At 38.8% G+C, this 26,632-nt stretch overlaps 1 protein-coding gene across 2 annotated transcripts in view; it reads left to right on the top strand.

Annotated features, from left to right (window-relative positions):
• TBC1D5 (TBC1 domain family, member 5) overlaps positions 1–26,632 on the top strand; it is a 298,599-nt gene that overhangs the window by 248,349 nt on the left and 23,618 nt on the right. For both annotated transcript variants that reach the window (XM_009329508.1, XM_009329507.1), the window contains 2 exons: positions 5,779–5,942; positions 25,134–25,233. In XM_009329508.1, coding sequence (XP_009327783.1) covers positions 5,779–5,942; positions 25,134–25,233 — 264 coding nt within the window. The remainder of the gene's footprint in view (positions 1–5,778; positions 5,943–25,133; positions 25,234–26,632) is intronic.

Here is a 26,632-nt window from a genome sequence, read left to right as displayed (position 1 = left end):
GTTACCCTCCGGCTGCCCAGCCACCCCCCGCGGGTTTTGCCGTGCGTGGCGTCTCCATTCACTGCCGTTGTCCATCCACCGAGTGGCACTGTTGTGTAGAGAGACAACAGCGGCTTCCCTCCATCGCGCCCTGACTGTGCTGTGTGCGCCCCTGCAGTTACGGTCGCCGTACGCCAGCATCCGTCTGCGTTAAAAATGTGTATTTGCCTTGTACTTTGTGGTCCATGTCACACTTTGTCACGTGGGGCGAGTCGAGCATCAATGTCCCTTTTAGTTGCGTTCCTTCCCTGTTGCGATGTTGGAGGCAGGTATTTTGAGCTGAACGTCTACTTCAATGCTCTTGGCTAAAGAGGAGCTTACCTGCCTCGGCCTGAATAATAAGCGTATGGATTTGTGTGGTGAGGTGGTCTGAATAAATTTTAAAAGTGCTGGAAGTCTTTGTTCCAATTTCAATGTAGGAGAAAAAGGGAAACTAATTTATCTGAAGTTAAAAGTTTTATAAAACTCGTGTCATTCTTTTTGCAAATTTTAATACTCTACATCCTGACTATGGCAAGTACAGAGTAATAGATGAGCAGATCTGAGTGGTTTTGAATTATAGATCGTGCCTTACTTCTGTTCTTCTTGGTATCTTTGTCCTTGCTCTCCTTATAACTATGAAAGCTATTCTTTTCCTCTGTAGGAGTGAGCCGTCATTTTTGCATGCCTTTTGTGCACGTCTTCTCTGACTTTTCCTATATTTTAGTAGAGGCCTCCAAAGTTCATGATTATCTCCCCTATAACTTAACTCAAACTTAGTAAGACCTGCAGCTTGCTTTTCTTTCATCATAAGTCTTCTGTGCTCCTCTCGTCATCATCTTTTACTTTATTATAAATCCCTGTTATAGATCACATTACATTTAAACTTTCCTTCTTCTTTTCAAGACATTTCATGTCTCCACCCTCTGCCCTGCCAGCAATACCAACAGTTCAGTCCCTTTTCCCACTTCCACATCTGTGTATTTTTCCAAATGATTTTGGGACAGAGCATTTTCAACCCTGGGCTCAGCCCCAGTATCGCCAACAACAGGCAAGGAGTGAGCCAGTTAGAAGCCAGCACACGGAGGTAACGCTGCTCCTTTTTGCCTCAGAAGGGGATGTATTTTTAGTGCACGAAATCCTGTGCATCATTACTGTGAACTATTTATGGATTCTAGTGTGCACATACATATTTTTGAGACATCCTATGCAGTAATGTGTTCTGACTACTGCTTATGTCAGGGATCCTTAGCTATTTGCTCTGTGTGCCTCATAAGCATTTATTTGATTTCCATGCTTGTGGTTTCTTCGGCCTGCTTCATATAGGCTTTGGGACTGTCTGGTATACGCTTAGATGGTCAGAGATTAGATTTTTCTAATCTTCTTTTAGGAAGGCATAATGTATTTATCTGAGATTGATAGAATGAGCAGAGGAAAATGAAAGTTTTGATTCAGTGATGTTCTCAGGTTGCCGATTAAGCTGCTAAAGAAGAAGGAGATGAGTTTGGTTAGTTATTAACTGTAGTTTATTACATCACTTTATGCACTTTGATTGTAGCTGGAGGGTAAGAGTTCTGGTTTGTTTGGCTTTTTAGCTTTTTTTCCTGAGGAATTAGAAACTCTCTTGAATGACCTTCTTGTTGAGCTATTGAGTGAGGAGAACGTGCAACACTGCTTATTAAGAAAATTGCGGAATCAGTGAGACACACAACAGAGAAGATACAAATGGCATTTTGTGTAATCCTCCCGAGAGCCTGAAACCTCTGCATTGGCGCTACAGTGTTATTTCCAAAGTTAGGTGAGGGTTGTTAATGCCTCAGAAATCAGTGCATGCATAATACATCTGAAAGACTTCAAAAGCATTGTGGTGACTTCAGTTAACTGTTCTTGCAGCAGCTCCACTAAACTTCTGTGTTGGGAAAATGATAGGTGGCTTTTTTGTTACATTGGGGAAAACGTGCATGATTGGTGCGACTTGTCTTTCAGCTTTCTTATTTACCGGTGCAAAAATGATGACTCCTCTGGAAATTGGAGAAGCCTGTTACAATCCAAGAACTCTGCTTTATGACTTGCAACACACTGTAATTATTCATAAGCGCTATTCTTTCTGTCTTGCTTAATTCTTAATCACATCCCCAAATAATCCTTGTCACAGTGCTGTTCACAGAGTTGGAGTCAGAGTAAAAATTTAGTGTTTCCTGATGATAATTTTCTCAGATATGCTTATTCATGCAGAAGGATCAGGTGCATCCCAAGCTTTCGTCTTACCTGGGTATAAAACATATAGAAATAGTATTTTTATCGCTTCTGTTTTACTGCATCTCTATCTTAGTTTCATTACGTCTTGTATTGCTTTTATTTTTCATCTTCATTATATTTTATAGTCCATAAGAACTAGATTAGTCAAAGCTCTTGGTGCTATTTGAGCAAATGCCCTTTTAGGACAGTTGTATTGTTCTGTCCACAAAATCCCAGCTATACATATTTCTTCTCTTGTTTGGTTATGCAAGTAGTTGCATATTCCATTCCTCTAAACTGTGATCTATCTTTTGAAGTGTAGCTCTTCAGTAAGCAAAGTGGTGGCCATAAGGATAGTTCTCTGTCTTTTCAATTTCCTATTATATTTTGGACTTCTTTTTCCTTAGACCTGAAAGACAGAATATAGAAAAACAAATCCTTACAAATAATTTTTCCATCATTTTACCAAGCTGTATTAGTTCATATGCATGGGTTCCTCAAATAAGGTGTCCCTCTCTCAATGTTATCTATGAAATTTTACCACATGATCTGCTTATTTGCAAGTGAAGTGGGTTAAGCGCAGGCCATGCAGTGGAGGAGTATGTGAAAAATATACATTGTTCCTTGTTTAACTTTGTTTGTTTGGTTTTTTTAATCTTGATCCTATGTGGAAGATATCTTCTTATTACTAGGATGGGAAAGAGAGCCCATTTAGTCTGATTTATACATAATAAAATATTTTTTCATTGTACTTTACTCTGTCTACCAAATAGATTTTTTTATGTTTAGCATTTATATTGGCTGCTCTGGCTTAGCTGTGTGGATTTCTTTTATAAATGCTTTATTTGCTAAAATAGGTAATTTCATCTGTTCCAAAACTATTTTTAAGTTTTACCTACTGTAAAACCACATTTCCATTGTGAATTGCCACGTGAAATGCATAAAAAGTCTCCTTCTTACATAAAGGTAACTATAAGGATAATGGTGTTGCCAAGTGACATGATTTTATCCTAAAATTAGAAATCTTATAAAAACTTCCTTGTAACTGAATTATTTTTGCTGTTTGCCATGCAGTGTTTTCTCCTTTTCCATTTCTAGAATTATTTACAGAATTGGAGATTCATGTTCACCTAATTAATGCATATCCCATTTCTCTTTAAAATGTGAGTTAAGTGAGATCTTACAGCCTCCATCTCCTGCGCTTTAGGGAAGCTGTTCAGACTAAGTGGTAGGTGATAAGTGACTAGAGCAGGGCTGGGAAGGAACAGAAAAATGCAGTTGAATGAAGTTGGTGGGAAGGGAAGAATATGTAAAGGAAAAAGTTGGAACAAGAAAGTTGCAGAAGCAGAAAAGGCAGTGTGGAGGGGTCTGAAGAAGAGGAGGAGGCAGACAGAGGAAGGTCCATAGGAGTATGAGAAGCAGGACATAGAATGTAGGAGGGTCATGGGAAAGAAGAGCAAAATAAGGCGAGAGAGAATGAAGGAGAAGGTGGGAAGCAGTTTATATGCCAATTATCTTCCAGAAAACGTTGAGAATATTAAACGCAGATCCTTTTCTGGGGTTTTGTCCTTTTTGGTCTGTTTTGTCACGTGATGTTTTATTCTTTGCTAGTTCAATCTCTTTGCATTTAACAGTCTTCTTGCTAAGAGGACATTTTAAACAGATCTGTATTTATTCCCTTAAGAAAATGTGAATTGCTGGTTTCGTGTGGCTGTAGCTGTGCAATATATGCTGCGTAGCTCAAACACCGCGGAGAACTTGGCTCGGGCTTTGTCTCCACCCGGCAGGTGGCCAAGCACGGCACTGCTGACTTCCACACCACTTCGAGGACAGTTACCCTTCTAGATCTTAAATGACTGAATTAAGTTAAGATGTTTCTGTATGAGTAGGTTTTGCTAGTTACTTCCTTTTGTTTAAAATGTTTGATCGCAACAGAGCTGGTCTCCTTTTGTATCTAAATCTGAATTTCTTTCTGTGTTTTCTGCAGCCTTTTCTGCCTCTATTTTCTTTCATTTCTTTGTCTTTTAGTTTTCTTTCATTTTCTAGAAACTTGTATCATGGGGGAAGACCGCAGTGCATGATGAAGGGGAGACTAACCCCTTCCGGAAAAGGAGTTAGTTTTGTATTATCAGAACGGGTAGTGCATCCACAATGACAAAACACTAAATAAATTGTAAGGTCTGTGCAATAACGTGTGGCACATCTGGGAGTAAAACTGGCATAGAGAGTGGGAGCAGCTCAGAGCAAAGAAGGATGAACCACTGGCATCTGCGAGGGAGGTGGTTTCAAATCTGATCACAACCTTGCAAAGGAGATGAAGCTGCACCTGTGACATCTGAATGATTTAGTTTCAGAGGATCATTCCTGATGCTATAGATGGTAGCATGAAAAGCACACCAGAAACAAAGGAAAGGAAGAAGGGAGAACATGAACAGCCTCATCAGAATAGCTGACGAAACAAGAAAAGGGAAGAATTCTAGAGCTTTAGTTTTACCTGCTATTTTACTTTTTTTCAGAATGGAAAATTCTAGAATTGCATTGGGTCACTCTGGATTGACTTCCTCATACACATAACAGAAAGGTTTTTTAAAACTACCATCTGTCCTAATGCAACATTTTCTTAATGAAAGTGAATGAAAACTGACATATTGGTTTTTTTCTTCTGGAGCTAATGGAAATAGAATTTTAGGTTAAATATTTCAAAACACTTTGTGGGCCTCAACTGGAAGAAATGATCCTTATCAAAGACTGCCTGACTGCAGACAGTGTCATGGTGAAACAGCCCAGGCGTCTACCCAGATGTCTTCACTATGACAGTGGACAACACTAGATTCTTTTGAAAAGCTGCATGAAATGACAATAAGTCTATTGAGTAGACTTCATCAAAATGTCCGTTAGGTGGAGATGGCCTTAAAATTTGAAGCATGAGAATTTACATTCTTTTCTGAACTTAACTTACTTTTTCCTGTTGTAAGTCTAGATATTGTCATCTAGATATTCAATGTCCAACCCATTCTTGGCATCTGATGTTCTTGTTCTTAGCTTTCTTTGCCAAGTTTTATAGTTTATTTGTGGAAAGAAAAAGGATTTCCTTTGCAATGTTGATGACATCTGATTTTTTTTTATTAGTATGAAATGGTACTTTTGCTCATTATGCCACACAGGGAAGAGAAGGCCCTCAGTCTGTGGATATAATAGGGTATATATATTGAGATGGTATTTATATAAAGAGATAGATATATATTGTTCAGCATATATATACACACACTAGATGGTGTGTGTTTGTGTATATATCTATATATACACTAAGATTTTGTATTTTTCTCTCATACAAAACTTCAGTTCCATGTATGTCAGAATAGTCCTTCAATCTCACAGTGCATGCTGACACACTTCAACGTTTCATTCTGTGTTGAGCTATCTGTGAATCTCAGTGAATGTCAGTTAAGACAAGGAGGTATTTACAGGGAAAACAAACTGCCCCTTGATTAATTATTTTGTTACTTTATACTTGCTTTACAGGCCAAAGTTCAAAAAACATCAGTTCATCTCCAAGCATAGAGAGCTTGTCTGGAGGACGTGAATTTACAGGATCTCCACCATTGTCTGCATCAAAAAAGGATTCCTTTTTCAGTACAATCTCCCGCTCCCGTTCCCAAAGCAAAACTATGAGCAGAAAAGAATCGGTGAGTTCTTTAACTTTTTAAGATATTTTAATGTCACGCTGCATTACTTGTTAGAGGCAACCATTTCTCCCATTCATTAAGCACTTGCACTTGGAAATGTTTCCCTGAGCACACATTAATGGCAAAAGCAGAAATAAGCTATTTCAACTGTTTCTGTTGAGTAACATCTCCATTATGGCTGCCATCCCATAACCCTACCTGAAATGAAACTGTGAAAGCGCCTGTTGCCTCTGAGAAAGAGGAGAGAAGTCCTGCTTTGTTAGACTTCTGGTGTAGTCCTGAAGTTAATAAACAGTCCGGTGGGAAGCACGAATGCTCAGCAGATCCAAACATGTCCATCTGTTGTCCCTGAAATTCCTTAATACATCAGAGGTTTCCAGCGTCTGTAGCATCTGTGGTCTTCAGTCACAGTTCTATTTCTTGCACAGCCCTGACCTTCCATTTGGTCACGAGAAACTATTATTTAAACAGATTGTTTTCATCTAAGAAAATTTGCTCTTATCATGGGTATGTTCCAAAGAAATTCTCGTCCCATCAAAGATATTTTAGGAGCACTACTTTGGTAAACCCTCATATGCCATGGAGCAGGAGGCTGCTTCTTTATTTTATACACACATTTCCCATTGTCTTCCTGCTGTACGTAATAGATGGAAAAAGTTGCATTTTTTCTAAGGGGAAGGCATAGGGGTTTTCTCCATTCCATTTTCACAAATGTATGCTCATATAACTTCCTATTGATTTCAATAAATAGGAATTGTAATAGCAGTATTTCTATATTGCCACATTCTTCAGGTGTTCAGAGGTAAATAGTGTGCAGAAGTTTAATCTGAACATCTCAGCATTTTTCTATTTAAACAGGAGAATCTTTATTAATTGACATCATGTTTTAAATTTTATATTTGAAATGCACAACTTTGTTCAGTTTTTGTTCACTGAAAGAGAGGGTTTAATTCTTGTTCTGCATGCTTTAATGTTGCCTAAAGAAAAGCTGTGTTTTGTGGTTAGTCAACAAGAAGCTATAATTTTGGTTTATATCCATTTAAGACATATTGAATTGAATTTAAAGAGAAAAGAATAACTTAATATCTCTCTGCTTGTCCTCATGAGTTGAAGAAAAATAAATATACCAATATTGAACTTTTCTTTTTATGTGGTTTAACAAGATCTAAATCCAGCTTTTGTTTACAACTATTGTCCAGGCCAGAACTGGGGTTTTTTGCACTAGTAGAGTTTAAGAATGATTCCTCCTTAGTTCTCTAATTGGAGACATAGAAGAATTTTCCATTATAATATTCGTACTCAATAAGAATCCATTAACAATTAACATGTTTTTCAGGTAAATAATTTCCCAAATCTGTGGTATTTTATTACTGGATTTTTCAACAATTTTGGAGAAAGATGTATTCATTGGGACAGATTTGTAGTCCTTACAATACTTTTCAGTGGATTGGTAATCGTGATAAAATAAGCAGAGCATAAATTTTCAAAAGAATTCTTTGAACTGTGATTTATACTTTATATTGTAGCATTTTATGATTTAAACAGCTAGAAAAGGTTTTAGGCTACCAAAACCTTATTTTCTTACATTCAGTTTTTGACTGACTTTTATTAGAGGGAAAAGGAATTTGTAGCAGCTCCAAGAGGAAAAAGTTTGTTTAAATCTGTTCTCTGTTGCTCAAGGCAATGTTTGGTTTTAGTTTTCCTGTAGATTTCATGATACCTGGTTTTCCACGTAGAGAAGAAAACCGCAAGGAGTTCATCCTGAGGTCCCAAAATAGTTGCATTGGAATACTCCAGTCTCATAGTCGCTTCATTTACAGCTGTTTTCTGGAGGCAAAAGACAACTTGAAAACATAATGGGTTCACATCTTTGTTTTATTTATAAAACTGAACTGGTCTACATTTTTACATTTGTCTCTAATAATTATACAGATTATGTTGATAAGTATTGGGGAAATTACCTTTGTTGGAACATGGCCATGCGTCAATCACTTTATAAAAAGATGCTTTTAAAATCAGTCATTCTTGGTGTAACACATGAAAGAGAATCCATTTCCCCTTCATCTTTTTACTTCTACTTAATGCCCTTCCTAAGCAAAGCAGAAATGGAATACATACATAAAAATACATCCTTCAACATGGAGTTAAAAAAAGTGATTTCCACAAACCAGGGGAGATTACTGTAACTTTGTCATGGGATGAACAGGAATGTCATCGTCGCAGGTTGCACCTGGAGTACTGTGTGCAGTTCTGGGCTCCCCAGTGCAAGAGAGACATGGACATACTGGAGAGAGTCCAGCAAAGGGCCACGAAGGTGATGACGGGACTATGGCACCTCTCCTATGAGGAAAGGCTGAGAGAGCTGGGACTGTTCAGCCTGGAGAAGTCTCAAGGGGATCTTATCAATGTGTATAAATACCTGAAGGAAGGGTGCAAAGAGGACGGAGCCAGGCTCTTTTCAGTAGTGCCCAGTGACAGAACCAGAGGCGATGGGCACAAACAGAAACACAGGAGGCTCTGTCTGAACATCAGGAAACACTTTTTCACTGTGAGGGTGACTGAACATGGGAACAGGTTGCCCAAGGAGGTTGTGGATACTCCATCCTTGGAGATATTCAAAGACCATCTGGACACGGTCCTGGGCAGCCTGCTCTAGGTGGCCCTGCTTGAGCAGGGGGTTGGACAAGATGAGCTTCAGAGGTCCCTTCCAACCTCAACACTCTGTGATTCTGTGACAGGATAAACTGGAAATGTGACTTGTCTAAATTCTTTCTTTCCTAAAGCCAGTCCAACACCTTGGACTTTCTCTGAGGGAGTTGTGATCAAAATTGATACTTAACTTGATTCATTGCCTCAGGAGTAGGATGTGTCCATTTCTCATATTAAGGACTTCTTAAGGTCGTAACATTTGCATTATATTTAGTCTTGTAGATCTTTTTTTCCTCTCAAATGCAAAGATCAGTGGAATGACTTTTTTACCACTGTTGTCAGAAACAGATGTCCCATGTTTTATTTAGTTAAGGAAGTGAATCTACAGCCTCCGGGCTGAATGCACAATATCAGATCATGTTTTGGCAACCCATGGCAGCCTGATGTTTTTCACGTTACTGTTGAGTGGCGCTCAGCTGTATGTTAACGTGAGGCCCACCAAATGTGTTTGAAGTTCTGTTTTGTGCTCAGCAGTGAGATGGTTCCTTACCCCTTTATATAGTTTGTGGCTTTCTGACAGGAGTTACTTAGGTTGCCGTTTCTGGAGCTGTCTTCCCATAAACAAGAACAGGAACTTTTAATGTGCTGCAGTGCCTGTTATCTTCTGGTTAGGTCAGTCTTGCTGGAGTAAAGTCCTAGAAAATTTCCTCTCGTAGCCTGCCTACTGCCCTCTCCTTATTCGCAGAGTTGGGAAATTGGGTGCATTTGTGGTCCGTTTATTTCTCATTATGTTTTATTTACATCTCCAGCAACCATTAAGGACAGTCTACCCCTCTTTTTGGCAAACAGCAAAGCTGCTTAGACGTTGATTCTGGCAAATATGGTTGGCTGGTTTCAGCTTCTGGCAGAATATTCTGTAAATTGCTTTCAGCCATAGAGATGTGCCAGAGAGGGAACTCTGAGTCAAACAATATATAAACATTTTTAAAACTTTCATTAAAAAAACACGGGAGAAAGATGGTTTTGACTGAAAATAAAGTTTTGATTTGGAGAAACTGTATATTTTAATAAGTAAATTTCTACATAAAAAGTTTCAAGTTAAGAAAAATCAAATTATCCATTTGGAAAAACAGTTAGTTAAAAAATTGCCAAGAAGGAAACATTTCTAAGGAAAATCTGGAGCAGTTTATTTTCTTTACTAAAATAATTTACAAACATGGTCAATCACAATCCTCATTTCTTAGCAAAAAAAATCCTGAACAAAAGTGTCATGCATCATGCTGGTTTTGATTGCACAGACTTTTTAATTAAATCAGATTTGACAACATATGCTATTGTCCCCACAAGCAGGTAGAAACAACTGTTACTGTCTGTGATTTACAGAGCTCGTCTGACTGATTTGAAGTTAGATATGAGTACCCCTACAGGTTAGAAAATTAATGAATGCCATTATTTTCAATTAAATAGGCATCTGCTCTACGGATTTAGGAACCTGATTTTAAGCATACAAGCTTGACAGTTTTGCTCAAGTAGAAGTGGTGTACAAAAATCAAAGAGATAATAAAATAAATACTAGACAACTACACCAAAAAAAAACCATGCATGCAAAAATACCTTTGAAGAAGAGCATGTCTTTTGTGCATGATACACATCTTGGAGACTTTTTTTTATTCCCATATATCTTTTCCCTGACCTTTAAAAGGTTTTAAGCAAAACGTTTGTCAGTCCATACTTACCAATGCCAAATATTTATTTGGAAATATACAAATTCTATGATGAAATGCCCTTTTTCAGTTAAGCATCATAAAACATGCCCAGAATAAGTTAGCATCTGTGTACAACAGCCAATTGCCTGATCAATATGTTGGATTTGTTAGGCCTAAAGTTAAAGACATGATGATTGTTCTCAGAGCCATTAAGTTTAACAAACTTCAGTGCCTTAACGTTTAACTGCAGTTCATACTGTAGGGCATTTGTCTTTCTTTTTCTGATGTGATAGGCCAATTCAGACCCCTGAAAAATGCAGTTTAGTACTTCAGTGCTTGTCTAATTTTAGGGATAGATGAAAAGTACATTAAATCTGAGATGCTGCCAGATCATGTGGACAGAGTTCGTAGAAAAACCACTGCGACGATATTTTGGAAGTGTGATTCTTTTCTCAGTTGCCTTACTCAGGCTCCCACAACATGCTGTAACTCAAGTGAAAGAGCTGAAAACAGTACAAGGAAAAATAAGCTGCCTTTTAGAATTTTTTATTAGAAATACTTGCAAGTTTCATATAATTTAGTAAAACAACAGCTGTATGCATGATTGGCAGCTTTGAATCCTAATGCTCCTTATCTTTTTTGGAGTGATTCATTTCAGGGAAAAGAAACTGTACTGTGATAAAAACAGGAAGTTAATTGCTTAGAAAAAAAGATGAATAAAAACCCAAGTGGCTCTGCAGTGCTTTTTCTGTCATATTATGAGCAATAAACATGTATACAGAACAGATCTGTGGGGCCATTTGGAAGATTTTAAAAATGTCAGTGTAAAATGTTGTCTTTCTCTGGTACAAGAGATTCAGATACGTGCAGCTGAATTATACTTGCCAGTAACTTCTGCGCAGAAGGAAATTAGAATGATATAATTTGAAAGAAGGCAATGAGAACTTTTAAAATTATTGGGCAGCCCTTTAAAACTGTCAGGAAGAATATAAAAAATACCAAAATCATGAATGAATGAGACTATCAGTAATGTTTACAAAAGGATCAAAGAGACTTAGGAGCCAAGAAGTGTGATCCTTCATTCCACAGCAATCATGTTACCAGCAGGAGGTACAGGACTTTCCCTGTGCATCCTCCTTCCATACATTAATCATGAAGTTAATGTTTCAGCATCCCAGTGGCAAAGGAAAATACGTCTGAGGATCTATGTTTGTGGTTTGAGCTGCCCTTTTTTCCTCTTCAGTGGAAATCTCATCCCTTCATCCTGGTCTTTCAGGATAACACCACAAAATTACTGTCCATTTCTGTGAAGAGCTGAGAGACCCGTACTGAACTCCCAACAAAAACATGGACATGGATGAGAAACATATCTCTAAATCAGACTATTGTCTTAGTTGGGGTTTTTTTTGAGCGGAAAGGGTTTCTGTGTTTGGGAGATTTTTTCCCACTGAAATAAATTTTAGGTATGTGTTTAATAGCTTGATTCTTATTTTTGTCTGTGTTTGGTTAAATCAAATCATTCCCTATAAAAACAACAAAACTTGTGTTCCTGTTCTTTTAACAATGTAGTATAAATGGTGTATATTTACAGTCTCTGCATAATTGCTACACTTAAGTTTTACCCTCCTTAAACTCTGAACAATGTAATCAGAGATTCTAAAAGCCCTAAATAATAAGATCCTGCTCTGGTCTGCATCCCCAGTCATGTTAGGAATCATATCAAAGGTCAAATACATCCAGAGTATGTATTTGAACATACTGAGCAGAGAAGGGATTAGTGAAACTTTTTTGCAACTGATGCTTAAAAAAATTTTAACTGAGTGTGAGTTTAAAAAAGGGTATACTTTGAGAGTCCTTCATAAAGGACTATGTGGATATTAAAATGCTTATTCAGGCAGCAAAATTAAGAAGCATAATTACATAAGTACATCACACCTAATCAACCATTTCAATAACATTCAACCAAATACTTTAGTAATATACTGTTGAAGCATGGAGCGTGAACTTTATTCATTGCAGAATATCTATATATTAATCATTCCATATCCATATCCATATGCATTCAAGAATACTTACCGCATTGTTTCAGAGCGCTCTAAAATCATAAAATGGTGGGGTTTTTTTCCTCTGCTCACATTTCTCTTACATTTGCCGTAGTGGGCTTATGCAGTCTTAAAGGCCAGCAATGTGTGTACCACATAGGCAGAAAGCCCGTCAGATGTGATACTGAAACACAATGGAGGAAATGGGATTCTCATTCACGTAGGTGTTTATAGCTATTGCCAAAATACATAGTCATACCATCTAAATTAATATCTCAGTGTTGTTGTTTATGAATAAATATTCCAATATGATTAAGTCATCAATGTCAACAGCAGCACTGAGAGAAACCTTTTATCAGCATTTCTGTTCAAAGGGATAATTTCTATTACCCTACAGCTCTTTCTGTTCTTATCTATTCCCTTACCAAGTGAAGTACTACTGATTTTCTCAGTTGTTCAGTGCCTACCCGCCTACCCATCCACAATCAGTTACGCAAAATGTTTTGCATTCCGTAGATCTTCCAGCTTTTCATGGTTTTTGTTTTTAAACTGTCTCTCGGCAGTCCCATAGGGCAGTGCCAGCAGGTGGACTTGGGCAGGCAGCAGGTAGATAAGTCCCGCTTGTCTTGTGTCTGCTTGAAAAAGAGGTTTCTTTCCATCCCTACTTTATTTGTCTCTAGGCAAGAGCTTTCTCCGTTATTCATGTTTATCCTTCTCCATCTTCCTGCTAAGGAGAGATCATCTGAGCATAGGAGTGGGGTATTTTTAAGAGGAAAATACAGCTGGGTTAGATGAAAACAAGTCTTGCTCTTGCTCCAGTAGCACAATTGCTGGTTTCTAGCTCTGTGACAGTGAGGCTGGTGCACCTGGAAGCTGTTCCAGTAATAGGTTCGACAGTGGGAGCTGTTTTGGAAAATGTCCAAGCCCATGGTCCTTTGCCACTAACGTCTCCAGGCAAGGTGGGACGTGGCAAACTAAGCCGACTCCAACAGCGCGACACTAGCAAATTGACTTTGAACTGTTTAAGATGGAAATTCAACAGCAGGACCTGGTGTTTAGAAGCTGTGAGCCAGAGTTTCAGCTATTTTCAGGATTTTAATTGAAATGAAATGGATCTGTCAGGGAGCTAGGGAGATCCTCTGAGGCTCCATCTTTCACTTTCTTCCAAATGTCACTATATGTAAATATTTTTAGCTTTGTTTTAAGAGACAATAAATCAAATAGATAATTATACATCAACACATTGAAACATATATTTTGCCTCAAAGTCACTAATCTTCTTAGTAGAGATTATAAATAAATATTGATTATAAATAAATGTTTTTTACCTTGCTGTCCTCATAAAACTAGAGGGCAAGGAAGAAGAACAGAGAGTTATTCTAGTTTGGAAGAAGAAGAGAAATAGCTGACCACGAATTCTTATTTCTTATATTTCAGAAAAGCTACAGATGCATAATACATTAAAATACACGTGTATATATATTTCATCCATCTTCAAATTTAAAAAGAGTAAGAAAAACATGATTCTTCTTGCATTTAAAAAGTGTGGGTCTCCTTGAACAATGCTAACTCTAGACTGTTAGGAATTTGGGTCATTGGCTATTCTGAATCAGAGTTGCAACCCTTTCAGTTTTGTTGGGTTTTGTTCACTGTTTTATGGGGTTTTTTTAAGTACAGAAAGGCTGAAATTTTTATTTATTCATTTAATCCTTTACCAATAATCTGTTGGGTCTGTTTACCTGTGCGTAGCTTGGGAAAGCATTGTGCGATGCCATCCCTTTCTGTCTTCTTACTGAAAGCGCACAGAGGAAGTCAGGATTGTACTAATACCCAAAAATATGTGCCTTTGCAGGTGAATGCCTTCTAGCATTTTAATTTATTGGCAAATTTGTCTTGGTCTCATCCTAGTTGAACATTTTTATCTGTATTATAAAATTCCTTTCTTGTTTTTGATACCTGTTTTCAATGAGAGCCCTCCGAACCAAATAACTTTTTTTTGCAGTGTTGGTACATAACCTGATTTAGCTTGGCTTCTGGGAGTCACAATGGATATTTTGTTGACCCTCCTTTCATCCTTCATTTTATTTTCTTATTTTTTTCAGTCCCATTCCCCCACCCCTTTCAGAGGGTTGTCACGGACATATGTTCACTAAAGATTACGCAGTTGCAGTTCTGTTTCAGGTTTTAAAATAGGTAATTATTCTTCTGAATTTACTTCTTTGAGCAGAAGAGGATGCATTGTGCCCTGAAATGTTTTAACTTTGACAGCACTGCATTTTGAACCTAGACTTCTAGGATTACTTTTTACCTAATTCGTTTGTGCTTACTCTGATGTCCCCTGATGTATTTTGAGACATACGGTACTACCAGAGAGCAAAATTTCTGTGTTGGAAAGCAACAGGTCAAAGTAATGATAAGGTGGAGGAGAAAAGAGAGAAAAAGAAAAGTATGCTTCTGTAGGTTTTGTACTCCCCTTATCGTTCTTTAAGGTGGATAACTATACTACCATTTCCTTTATTAATCTGACAAAGAACCTGTTTGTGCTTTAAGGGTTCTGATCTAGGAAAGCACTGAAATAAGTATGTAACTATCAGCAAGTATAAAGTTCTATTTGCTACTCTGAGCAACTATGCCTACTAGCACTACACAGTGAAATTAAGAGAGAGTTTAAATAAAAGAAAAAAGGAAAGAAAGACGTTCCTACTTAAGCTGCCTCATACCATCCTGGGATTGTAGAAGCAGTCTGAGTTAAAATGGTGTAAAACAAAAACCTGAGCAGGAGTCAAAATGCTGTAAAATAAAAACATGACTGAAGTTCACTGTGCATGCAGTCCAAAGGAAAAAAATACATGTTTGTAGGATTTATCTGAAAATACTGTGCTTAAAATGTTTAACATTTATGAAAGTGTATTCAAAATAATAAAAAACTGGCAGTTGTGAAGATGTGAAGAACACAAAACATGAGTAAGGTGTATTTGGAGATATATTAAGCACGGGGATGCTCCAAGTAGCACAGGGACACAGAAATATTGGCAGGTAATGGTTCAGCACAGGAAATCAGTATATAACCTCTACTTCTGCGGGAATTAATACCTGAAGGCAGTATCTGAACTTCTTTGTGTCTTCCCAGGGTAATATATTAATATCTGAAATAATTCCTGTTTGTGCAAACATTTCACAAGTAGCAAAATTCTCTATGTAAAAGTGACAATATATATTCCATCCCTGACTCTGATATGCTGGGTGAACTTGCATCTAATCATTTCATAGCCCCTTCCACATAGAAGAAGCTTTCTCTAAACATCTGCAAAGCAAATGCCTTATGAAAACCCTCCTAAAAATTCCAACTTTCCATTGACAACAGTTTGGTTGCTAACATGCTGAAGCCATGTCTATAAGACTGACTAATATAGCCATATTGTTTCCATGTCCTTCCCATATGTGTGTCTGCAGCCATCTGTTGTCTCTTGGCTTACACTGTTAAGTCCTTTAGAGAAGCCGGTTTTTTCTTTATGTTTGTACAGCACCCAGCAGAGCGAGGTCTTGGTCCTGATGAGGGCCCATGAGTGATACAATTAAATAATAGGTAAGTTAAATTAGTAAATTAAATAAATTAAAATTTTGTTTTCAATTCTACTGTATGTAATTCATTGTTCAAAAACAGTGGTTTCTGGTTTAAGTGTCAGCATATGCTGTAGACTATTCTGTGGCTGGCATAGATTATAAAAAAACTATGGGGATGTCAACCAACATTCAGCTGTCAGGGGTTCAAGATTAAAAGGTTAAATCTTGTATTTAATTGTTAGATTAAAAAATTAAAACTAAATAAATTCTCACAAAATGGAAACAGTAACCACTGCTTTTTACTCTAGGGAAATTTGCATAAAATTAAATGAGAAAGCAATTTATGCTATGCATCTGAATCTTGTTTGACATGTAAAATGCTACCAATATCCAAAAGGTATACTCTGTGTATATTTTATGAATAAGCGCTTAAGTACTGGTAAGACCCTTAGCAAGTCCCTGGCTTCAGGATTTCCTTGTATCAGTCTCATTTTTCCCATTATTTTCCTCTAAATATTTCGATACCTCATCAGAATTATTTTCTAATTTGCCCTGCCAATTTGCCAAGAGCTCAGGGGATGTTTCCTTAGTGCTTTTACTATGAATACTGAAAGAATTGAAAATGTGGCTGGGCAAATTAATACAGGAAAAGTCCAAAGACTTAGCTACAAAAAAAACCCACCTCTAGTTCAAGAAATCCCTGATCTGCAAATATGTGTAGCCTGGGAGAGTATTCTGGGCAGTACCATTACATGTTTATATCATGACATACCTTTTTCTTTACACTTTACCCAACCCATCATTGACCAGCATCAGACAAGACACAAGGAAGACTGGACTGTTCCTCCACCACAATTCTGTCACTTTTTGTGTTGTGTTTTTGTATTGTGTTTGCATGGCAAGTTTTTGGTAGTGGGGGCCTACAGGGGTGGCCCTACAGGTGAGAAGCTGCTAGAAGCTTCTCCTATGTCCCATAGAGCCAATGCCAGCTGGCTCCAAGATGGACCCGCCGCTGGCCAAGGTCGAGCCCATCAGCGACGGTGGTAGCGCCTCTATGATAATGTATTGAAGAAGGGGGAAAAACAAACTGTGCAACTGCAGCCGAAGAGAGGAGTGAGAATATGTGAGAGAAACAACTCTGCAGAGACCAAGGTCAGTGAAGAAGGAGGGGGAGGAGGTGCTTCAGGCGCCGGAGCAGAGATTCCCCTGCAGCCTGTGGTGAAGACCATGGCGAGGCAGGCTGTCCCCCCGCAGCCCATGGAGGTCCACGGTGGAGCAGATATCCACCTGCAGCCCATGGAGGACCCCACACCAGAGCAGGTGGATGCCTGAAAGAGGCTGTGAGCCCATGGGAAACCCACACTGGAGCAGGCTCCTGGCAGGACCTGTGGATCCATGGAGAGAGAGAAGCCCATGCTGGAGCAGGTTTGCTGGCAGGACTTGTGACCCCACGGGGGACCCACACTGGAGCAGTCTGTTCCTGAAGGACTGCACCCCGTGGAAAGGACCCATGCTGGAGCAGTTCGTGAAGAACTGCAGCTTGTGGGCAGGACTCACATTGGAGAAGTTCATGGAGAACTGTGTCCCATGGGAGGGACCCCACGCTGGAGCAGGGGAACGGTGTGAGGAGTCCTCCCCCTGAGGAGGGAGGAGCGGCAGAGACATGTTATGAACTGACCACAACCCCCATTCCCCGTCCCCCTGCACCGCTCGGGGGGAGGAGGTAGAGAAAATCAGGAGTGAAGTTGAGCCCGGGAAGAAGGGAGGGGTGTTTTAAGATTTAGTTTTCATTTCTCATTAGCCTACTCTGCTTTGCTTGGTAATAAAATTAAACTAATCTCCCCAAGTTGAGTCTGTTTTGCCTGTGATGGAAATTGCTGAGTGATCTCCCTACCCTTATCTTGACCCACGAGCCTTTCATTATATTTTCTCTCCCCTGTCCAGCTGAGGAGGGGAGTGATGGAGCAGCTTTGATGGGCACCTGGCGTCTAGCCAGGGTCAACCCACCACAGTTTTTAATTGCAGAATTATTGCTTAAACACCTTAAATACCTTTAAATACTCTTCTCTTTGAAGGTAATTTCTGCTACACTTAACACTTGGTGGTGCTGCCAAGTTAATTCATATTCAGAAGGATTCAGCTTTAAGATGAATGGAGTTTTGCTGTTCTGAGTGTTCATGACTGAAGTGCTTGGACATACATGCATTGTTGTAAGCCTTTGACAACAGTGGTCACTCTTCCTTGAGTTTCTACATAAGTAAAACAGAGAAAAATACAATTTTTCTTTCATTTCCTGAACAGTAAGACTGAAAACTAAAAGTTAGTATGAAAGAAAGATATTACAGTCCTGATATTGTGCATTCGTATTCCCTGTTTTCCAGCCCTTATAATTCGGTGTTAAGTTACCTATCATGTATTTGGGAGAAAACTTGTTTAAACTGATAAAAACAGGGTTGAAAAAGAGTGGCTTCTTCCAAAACTATATTTCTTCAGACCTTGGCTTATGTAGGATGCTAAATTCCAGTGCCCTTACCCATGTCCGCAAACCTTATTGCAGCTTGTAAAGTGATAAGCTGTAAAACGATAAGATTACAATGTCAAAACTGTAAAACTTCTGTAATCTGTTCTTGAAGGTGCTGACCGCTTTCAGTTAGTCACAGCTGTTTTTCTGAAACAGTAAAATTTGATGAAAAATGGGGTACGGTAGAGGCATCGCTGATCTCATTATGACCTCAGGAGAGAAGGAAGGATATAAAAAATTTATTTCCATAGCTGTCTTTGTAAAGGTGAGAAGATAGATGAAAGGAAAAGTAATAAAAAGGGAAGAGCAAACTTTGGACAAATGGAGAGCACCAGAACTGTATAGATTGGGGAAAAAAATAGCAATGAAATGGCAAATAATTAATCACAAAGGAATTCGTTTTCATGGCAAAAGAAAAAAGGAAATGTAACAATGTAAGCAAAGTTCTGGATGTGGATAAGAAGAAAGACAAATATGAGAAACATAAATGTAAGTCAAGTTTTTTGCTGATTCAGCCTTGCCACAAAAAGGAAAAAGAGTTGGAGATGTGTATATGGAGGCATTCAAGTCGAGTCTTGCTTTGACTGGAGACATAAATACTAGCCTGCTTTACATTGTTAGTGAAATGTGAATCAATGTGGCATCACAAATAATCTACTTCCTTTTCATTCTTGTATTCAATTCAAGATGTTGCTGATTATCTGTAAGGCTCTACATCACCTGCAATGTTGAAGGTGTGGAAAAGTTTTTTGAGGACCCTGGGACTAAATTTTCAGAAAGTATTATTAAGTTGTTTTTCTGCAAGACTGCATCATTAAATTCACACATCTTGGTCTCCCATGTCTGATGCAGTGATTCCTTTGTTTGATTTGCTGCTTGATTTGTTTTTCTTCCTCATAACGCAGCTCCCAGTATTAGAAAAGATTGAGCTTATATGCTTTATAGGACATGTTGTTCGGTAACTTGATATTGATTTTTTATTTTGGTTAGTTATTTAAATGATTGATTTTTATTTTGTGGTCAACTGGTTAACCTTTGAGAGCTGTGGCTGATTGATTTTGAATCACTGTTCACGTGTTTCTGGTACAGTGTGTGTCAGATCGGCTGAAAGGTCGGTTTCTCAAGGAAGCATAGACCATAATGTTTTTTTCTTGACTTACGTTTGGCCTGTTCAAAGAATTTATAAGTCTCTGTTCATGCATAAGAGAGATCAGATCAGCACTGCTATTTGTACACAAAATAAAAATGGTATCCAGGCTACTCACTTTCTCAGCACAGTGAAACACAAAAGTTAGCACATAGAGAAAAGCGCAGTGAATACTGTCTGGGCAAGAATCGAGAGCACCTGCACAATGCTGGCTATAAATCAGTTGTTTCATCTATCACTACTGAAGAATTTGACTTTAGAATACTGAAAAAATTCATCCTTTTTTCTGAGGGGCTTTGTGATGTTGCTGCTTACCTTTACAAAACATTAAAACATACATAATTTGCAGAACAATTTCAGAAAGATACTGTGAGAAGATTAGTCTTGGAAATGTTGATTAGCAGAGACCTCTGCTCAAGCTGCTACTTGGAGCAGGACAATCGCTAACATTAGGTCAGGTCAGTGACTTTGAACAGAAACTCTACCACTTCTATGAGTAACCTCTTCCAGTGCTGCATTGCTCTTCTGATGAAGAATATTTTCCTAATGACCAGTTTGAACTTTCCAAGGGGCAATTTTGGGCCATGGTCCCTTCTATATCATCTCTCACTGCTGGGAAGAGTTTTATTACATCATCTTTGTAGCTCCATGCAGTTGCAAGCTCCCAGCAGACCCTCCTTAGGCTCCTCTTTGCCAAAATAAACAAGCCCAGCTCCCTCAGCCTGTCCTCTGGACCTGTAACCATCATAGTAGCCCTGCACTGGACCCTCTCCAGTTTCTCAACATCCTTCTTGAACTGGAGGCCCAAAACTTTATTCAAGGTGAGGGCTCACAAGCACTGAGTAGAGGGGGGTAATGACTTTCCTGGATCTGCTGACCACATTCCTCCTAATGTAGCCCATTGCACTGTTTACATTATTCATGATAAGAGAACTTTATTAGTTTATAAACAACTCAGCAGCCACTGTAGCCTCCAGATCCTTTTCAGCAGGCCTGAAATATAGCAAGTTCCTTCCCTGTCTGCACTGGTGCATTGGGGTTTTTTTCTCCTCAGGTGCAGAATTTTGCACTTAATTGAAGTTTCTAAAACAGAAACCTTAAAAAGGATTCTTTTGCCTGGGCTTCCAGTGTCTCATGGTGTTTGTGAATTGAAGTTCTACCAGTCAGCACGGCAGCCACACCTCCCGATCTTGCATCACCTGAAAATGAACTGAAAGTACATTCTGTCTTCTCATATGGGCTGTTGATGAAGATACTGAACAGTATGTTTATAGCAGTCCATTGGTTACTGTGCTCATTTCCAACCACCGGCTGGACATCAAGCCATTGACTCTAGTCTTTGAGCTTGGGGTCTGACGAATTTGCAGCCCACCTGCAATTCTTTCATTCAGTCCATACTTTCTCATATTGTAAATGATAATGCTTTTGGAAATAATGTCAAAAGCCTAACTAAAGTAAAAATATAGTGCATTCACTCCGCTCCCTTCATCTGCATGGCCAGTCATTTCATCATAGTGGGCAACCAGATTGGTCAAGCATGATTTGCTCTTGGTAAATCCTTGTTGACTTTTCTTGATTATTGTCTTGTCCTTTACGTGTTGGAAATTGATTCCAAGAGGACATGCTCCACGATTTTTCCAAGGACTAAGGTGAGGCCAACTATCATTTAGTTTCTTAGATCCTCCTTCTCACTTTTCTTTAATATGGATGTAAAATTAACCTTTCCCCAGTCATCAAGGATGTCCTGTAATAGCAGTGATTTTTTTATGGATGATAGCTAGTGGTGTTGCAGTCACATCATCAGCTCTTTCAGCACCCATGGGCGTATCCCATGTGACCCCATGTATTTGAACACATATTGCTTCTTCAGGTATTCACCAACCTGTTGCCCCGCAACTCTTAGCCATCCCTCTCCTTCCCAAACTGTACACGCAGAGATCTGGGAGCAGACTTTGCCTAAAAAGCGAGAGGTAGAAATTGTATTGAGTGCTGCAGCTTCTTCTGTATCATCTATCATTATCTTATCTCCCTTAGTAGATAATAGATAGATAACAGACCTACATTTTCTTTGAACCTCCTTTTGCTGCTTTCGTACTTGTAAAATTCCTTCTTGTTAGCCTTTAATGTCCCCCATTAATTTTAGCTCCAGCTGGGTTTTGTCCTTCCTAGTTTTGTTCCTGTGCCCAAACAACAAATGTGTGCTTGTCCTTTGTTTCCTGTCATTGTTTCCATATATGTGCTCTCCATTTCCCCCATTTCCATCTCCATCTGTGCTTTTCCCATTTTAGTTCATTAAGAAGCTCCTTACTCAGCCAAGTGGACCTTCTGCATACCTTCTCCGTATGTGCTGCTTCCTCATGTATTTCTGGGTTAGGTCCCTGTTCTATGACAGACAAAGTCCTCCCCACTAGATTAGCAAGTCTGTTCACAAAGATGTTCTTCCCTCTCTTTGCCAGGTAGACCTATTCTCTATGTTGTCTTTCCTCATCAAATTGGGTGCCACAAGCAAAATAGTTGAAGCCCAGCTAGTGCCACCAAATATGTAGCCATATGTGGTCTACTGGATACATCTGCTGCTCTCCAGGCTTTTCCCTTTTGCCATAGGATTAAAGAGACACACCACCAGGATTCCTGTCCCCTTCAGCCTGGATCAGGAACCCTGCAATCATTTTTGAACTGAAATGGTTTCACATCACCACGTCATTGATGTATGCATGAATAAGCAGAAAAAAGAACATTAGGCGACCCCAAACAGTCTTTCGGCAACACCACAAATTGAGGCTCCATGCAAGCAAGAAACCTCCCTAGTTGATGAGTCTGGCTGGAAGAGAGTCACCAGCCACTCACTGTCACTCATCACTTTCTCTTGGTAGCGCCCTGATACGGTGTCCAATCTGGATTCTTCCTCTGAGGGAGCTTGTTCTTCGCCGCTGCTGCCTGGGCCCTGCACCACTGGGCAGCCCTCCTGCTGCCAGAAGTCACAAGCTTCCAGTTTCCACCCTCTTAGGAGTGCATGTCTTCTTCCCACTGCGTCTTGCCTCGGTTGCACCTTCCCTGTCTGTTGCATAAGCTTTTACACCTTGAAAGATCCTGTCAATCACCTGTTTGTCACCCCTGATGCAATAAAACACACTTGCCTCTTGCAGCTCCTCGCCTGCTGCTGTGGCCACTACAACAGAGCAAACCTCCCTCCAGGGAGGTCACCCTCAGGGGTCCATCTGCACAGAGGTTGCCACAGCACTGCCGGTGACAGCCGGGGCGGGGGTTATGTCTTGTAGGAAGTCATCACCATTTGGGTGGTGTTGTCTTACGCAGATAGCACATCTGGGTCTGTTGTGTGTCAAATGCCAAGTTAACTGTCTTGCTTCTTTGCACATCCCGCTGGCAGCGCTTCTTGACGCCCTTCCTGACGGTGCCAGATAAGTCAGGAACTCCAAGTGCATTCACTCAGCCTTGTGCAAGATTTCCCACTTGGCGGGAAACCTTTTGCACTGTCTGTGAGTTCCTGGCCACAGTACCCTCCTTTGTGAGTGCTGGGCCCGCTGAACGTTTCTGCTCCCCATGCTGGATCCTAACAAGCTGAAAGAACGGTGGATGTAGTTTACTCAGCACCAGTTTCACTTGCCAAATGAAGAGGTAGTGTTGTACAGATGAAAAGGTTAGCTTCAGAATCTGCTCAAGTAGATAGAGCTGTCCAAAAGCATTTTAAGATCAATTTACTGCGGTTCTCATCCATGACTAAGAAAAAATAGTCTGGGAAACATGGAAATATTTATTACCAGAAGTTAAATTTTCTTATTCCCTTGTAGGAGATAAACAGGGTTTCAATTACTGGGTAATGATTTTAGAATTTGATTATCTTATTTTATAGTAAAATACTGAAATATGGTCACCTTTCCCTATCTTATAGCTGCCCTTGCGGTGCAGTGGCAAATTAAAATTTATGGTAGATTATTTCTTGCAGTCGCTAGCTGTATGTACTAGGAAAAGGTCTTCTGCAGGGACATTGCTTGAATAGAAACATCAATGCAGATACGCTTGTATGGGCTGTGACAGAACTGCAGACTTTGAATGAGGTTACTCTTTCAGCAACTATAAATTGGCAATATAAAAATCAATCCCTTTGAGGCTTAAGTGGTCAAAGTATGAGCTTGAGTAAAATAAGGTGAGAGTGTGTTAGTATAAGGGAATAGCAAAGAAAAAATGTTTTATGTCTGTAGATTGTAACTGTGAGGAAAAAGTGTGTAGTGTAAAAAGTGATATTGCTAGATCTTGCAAAATGCTACTGCTAAGTTTCTTTTTATTTATCAATTGCTTTTGGATACATGCTATATTAGTGCAAAGTTTCCTGTGCTTGGCTCTGACTCAGTTTCTGATGGAGATTAAGATCACTTGTACCTTTAAATCAATCTCTTTATTCTTGCTGACCAGTTTTGGATTTTTTTCGTTTGACATGTAATTCACATTCTAATGTTCAGCAACCTCCATCAAACAAAAGTGTGATAAAACTGCAAAACTCCTAAGAAAAACAGGAGGCTAGAAAGTTGCTTTGCCTTTATCTTAATATCTTGAATTCAATTGCATACTTAAACAAACAAAAAACTGCTTAATACTGTTTGTGACTAAGCTTTGAAGGAATTTTTCCAAAGGAGTGGTGAATTTTCACTGCAGTATGGTCTTTAAAGTCAAGACTGGATGCATTTGTAAACTTGCAAAGAAAGGAGTTCAAAGAGAAATTCTTAGCTGAGGTAGCTCCCATTGCTTAGACAGGGCGTGTGGCTAGAAAACAATGCTTCTCCTAGGCCTTAAAATCAAGAATCTTTTTTTAAATTAATTTTTTAAATTACACGATGCATATTTATTAAACATAACTTGATAATTTAAAGTAACTGCTTTATAGTATGTGAGTTGAAAATAGTTTTCACCTAAATATTACATAAGATGTTGTGTGGAAGTGCAGTTGGCTGAGCATAGAAGTGCAGGTTTTTTTATACAGATAGAGCACGATGTGATACACAAATAAATATGCCAAAATATGTGGCAGTAATACATCCTTGAGGTATGGCATGAGGTCTCATGAAATATATGCCTTGAAATAAAAGAAGAGGAATTTTTCTGAGGTTTCAAAGGAATTGCTGTGGAAATTACTCTGCCAGAAATGAGAGTTTTTCTCATTTGGTGAGTTTTTTCAGCCATTGCTGTGGTACTGTGTTTGCACAAGCAAAACCAGGTAGCTAATCTGTAAAAAAAATATGAATTGTTAACCTTTCTTGGATCAATGTAGACAGATTTTTATTTGACTCTTCAGAAGGAAAAAAAGTAGTATTAATAAACACTGAAACATTAAAACCAAACCCTATTTCTATGAAATGACAGAAGAATTTAAAATTCTTTTAATAAATAGAGTTGGAAGGTGATTCTCTTTATTTCCAAAATTTTCTCAAGAACAAAGGAATAGGAAAAATTAGAAGATGTCTAAGCATGTCAAGGGTTAGCTTACCACTTTTACTGTGTATTATAAAAAGTTGGTTTTATTTAATGCTAATAATCTCTTAATTGTAGGAGGAGGAATTGGAGGCCCAGATTTCATTCCTACAAGGACAACTGAACGACTTGGAAGCCATGTGCAAATACTGTGCGAAGATGATGAACACACATCTTGGTAAGTGCAGTACCCTGTATTAACCTGTAAATCTTTGTGAAGGCTCTTTTCATGTTTGTATTAGAACTAAAATAATATTTATGTAGTACAGTGCGTATTATTTCATAAGCCATGAAGAAGATTGAATTGATGTACCCAGTTGTTCTATCAGATGCTGCCAACCACTGTATCTTTATACTGTCATACTTTTAAACTTGGGAATGTGATAGCCACTGATGAAGCTAAAAAAAAAAGTAGAGGCATTTTGGCACAGGTGCCCTTCGTCTGATCCTAAGACTTCTTGTATTGTAAGAGACATGCTGGAGCTCACAGCAGGTGAGCTTACACTTCTTAAGCCCGTTGGCAGTTCAACAGTCCCAGAATGATATTTGATGCGTGCAGTGATAGTTGTATAAAATTCATATATACTTTCATTAAATGGAGCATCTTCACAATTTATGCTGATCACCTTCAGTATGTAAAAATGTGTTACTATAGGCTGGCTAGTTTGTAATATTTTGCTCAGACCAGGAGAAATATAGTAAGACAGAAGTCAATACATTGGGAACAGAATCAGCAAAGACTCCAATCTAAAATTCGACTTACATTGCCAAGACAAATCAGAGAAAGTAAACAAAAATCTTCAATCAGTTCAAGTGTAAATATGCTTTGCTATGCTTTGATAAAAGCAGCATTTTTAAACTGCATTGAGCTGAACTCCAAAAGTTAGTATATTTAGTTATGTGAAAAAGCACTGTTAGGAAATCAGGGCACAACTGCAATAATTTTAAGGTTTATTTATAGCCTGCAACATCTGAGCAAAATAAATTAAAGTTGAATATTTCAGTGGGCAGAACTAAGTATATGATGCCTAAGTTTGCCAGGTCAAAAAGATCGGGTGTGAAAGCCATATTATACTTGTATTTTCGTTTTCTTTTATGTGAGCATTTTAGTAGCCACTGTTATGAACCTGGGAAAATCTATAAATACTGTGTTATTTGAAACTTTGGAATCACAGCCTTCAAAAGCCAAGTGTAAACCTCTAACCCCAACAGCTTTAGTCTGATGTATTGCTTCTGTGAGGGTACATGAGCAATGATGAGACTAGCAGCAAGTGCAAGGGATAAATTATTAGCTACTGAAATGATGGGGGAGAGATTACTGTGTCAAGAAGAAAAGCTGAAGTTTCTTTCCCTTAGGAAAGAAGGCTAGGAGTGTTTAGCAGAGATATCAGTTCAAGTACAAGCATCTCCCCAGCAACTGCTCTAGACTAGAGATCAGAATAAAACCAGACAAAGATTCTTGAAGTAGCCTGTTTTTCGGCACTGGATCCATGAAACGAGAGCAAAAGATTTGTGATAATATCCAGGTGTTAAACTCTTACTCGCAAATACATTAGAAACAAAAACATTCGGAGCCA

The sequence above is a fragment of the Pygoscelis adeliae genome, unplaced genomic scaffold (genome assembly GCF_000699105.1).
Source record: "Pygoscelis adeliae isolate BGI_AS28 unplaced genomic scaffold, ASM69910v1 Scaffold8, whole genome shotgun sequence".
Lineage (NCBI taxonomy): Eukaryota > Metazoa > Chordata > Aves > Sphenisciformes > Spheniscidae > Pygoscelis > Pygoscelis adeliae.
Note: the sequence above shows the minus strand (reverse complement) of the source record. Positions and strands in the feature narration are given on the sequence as shown.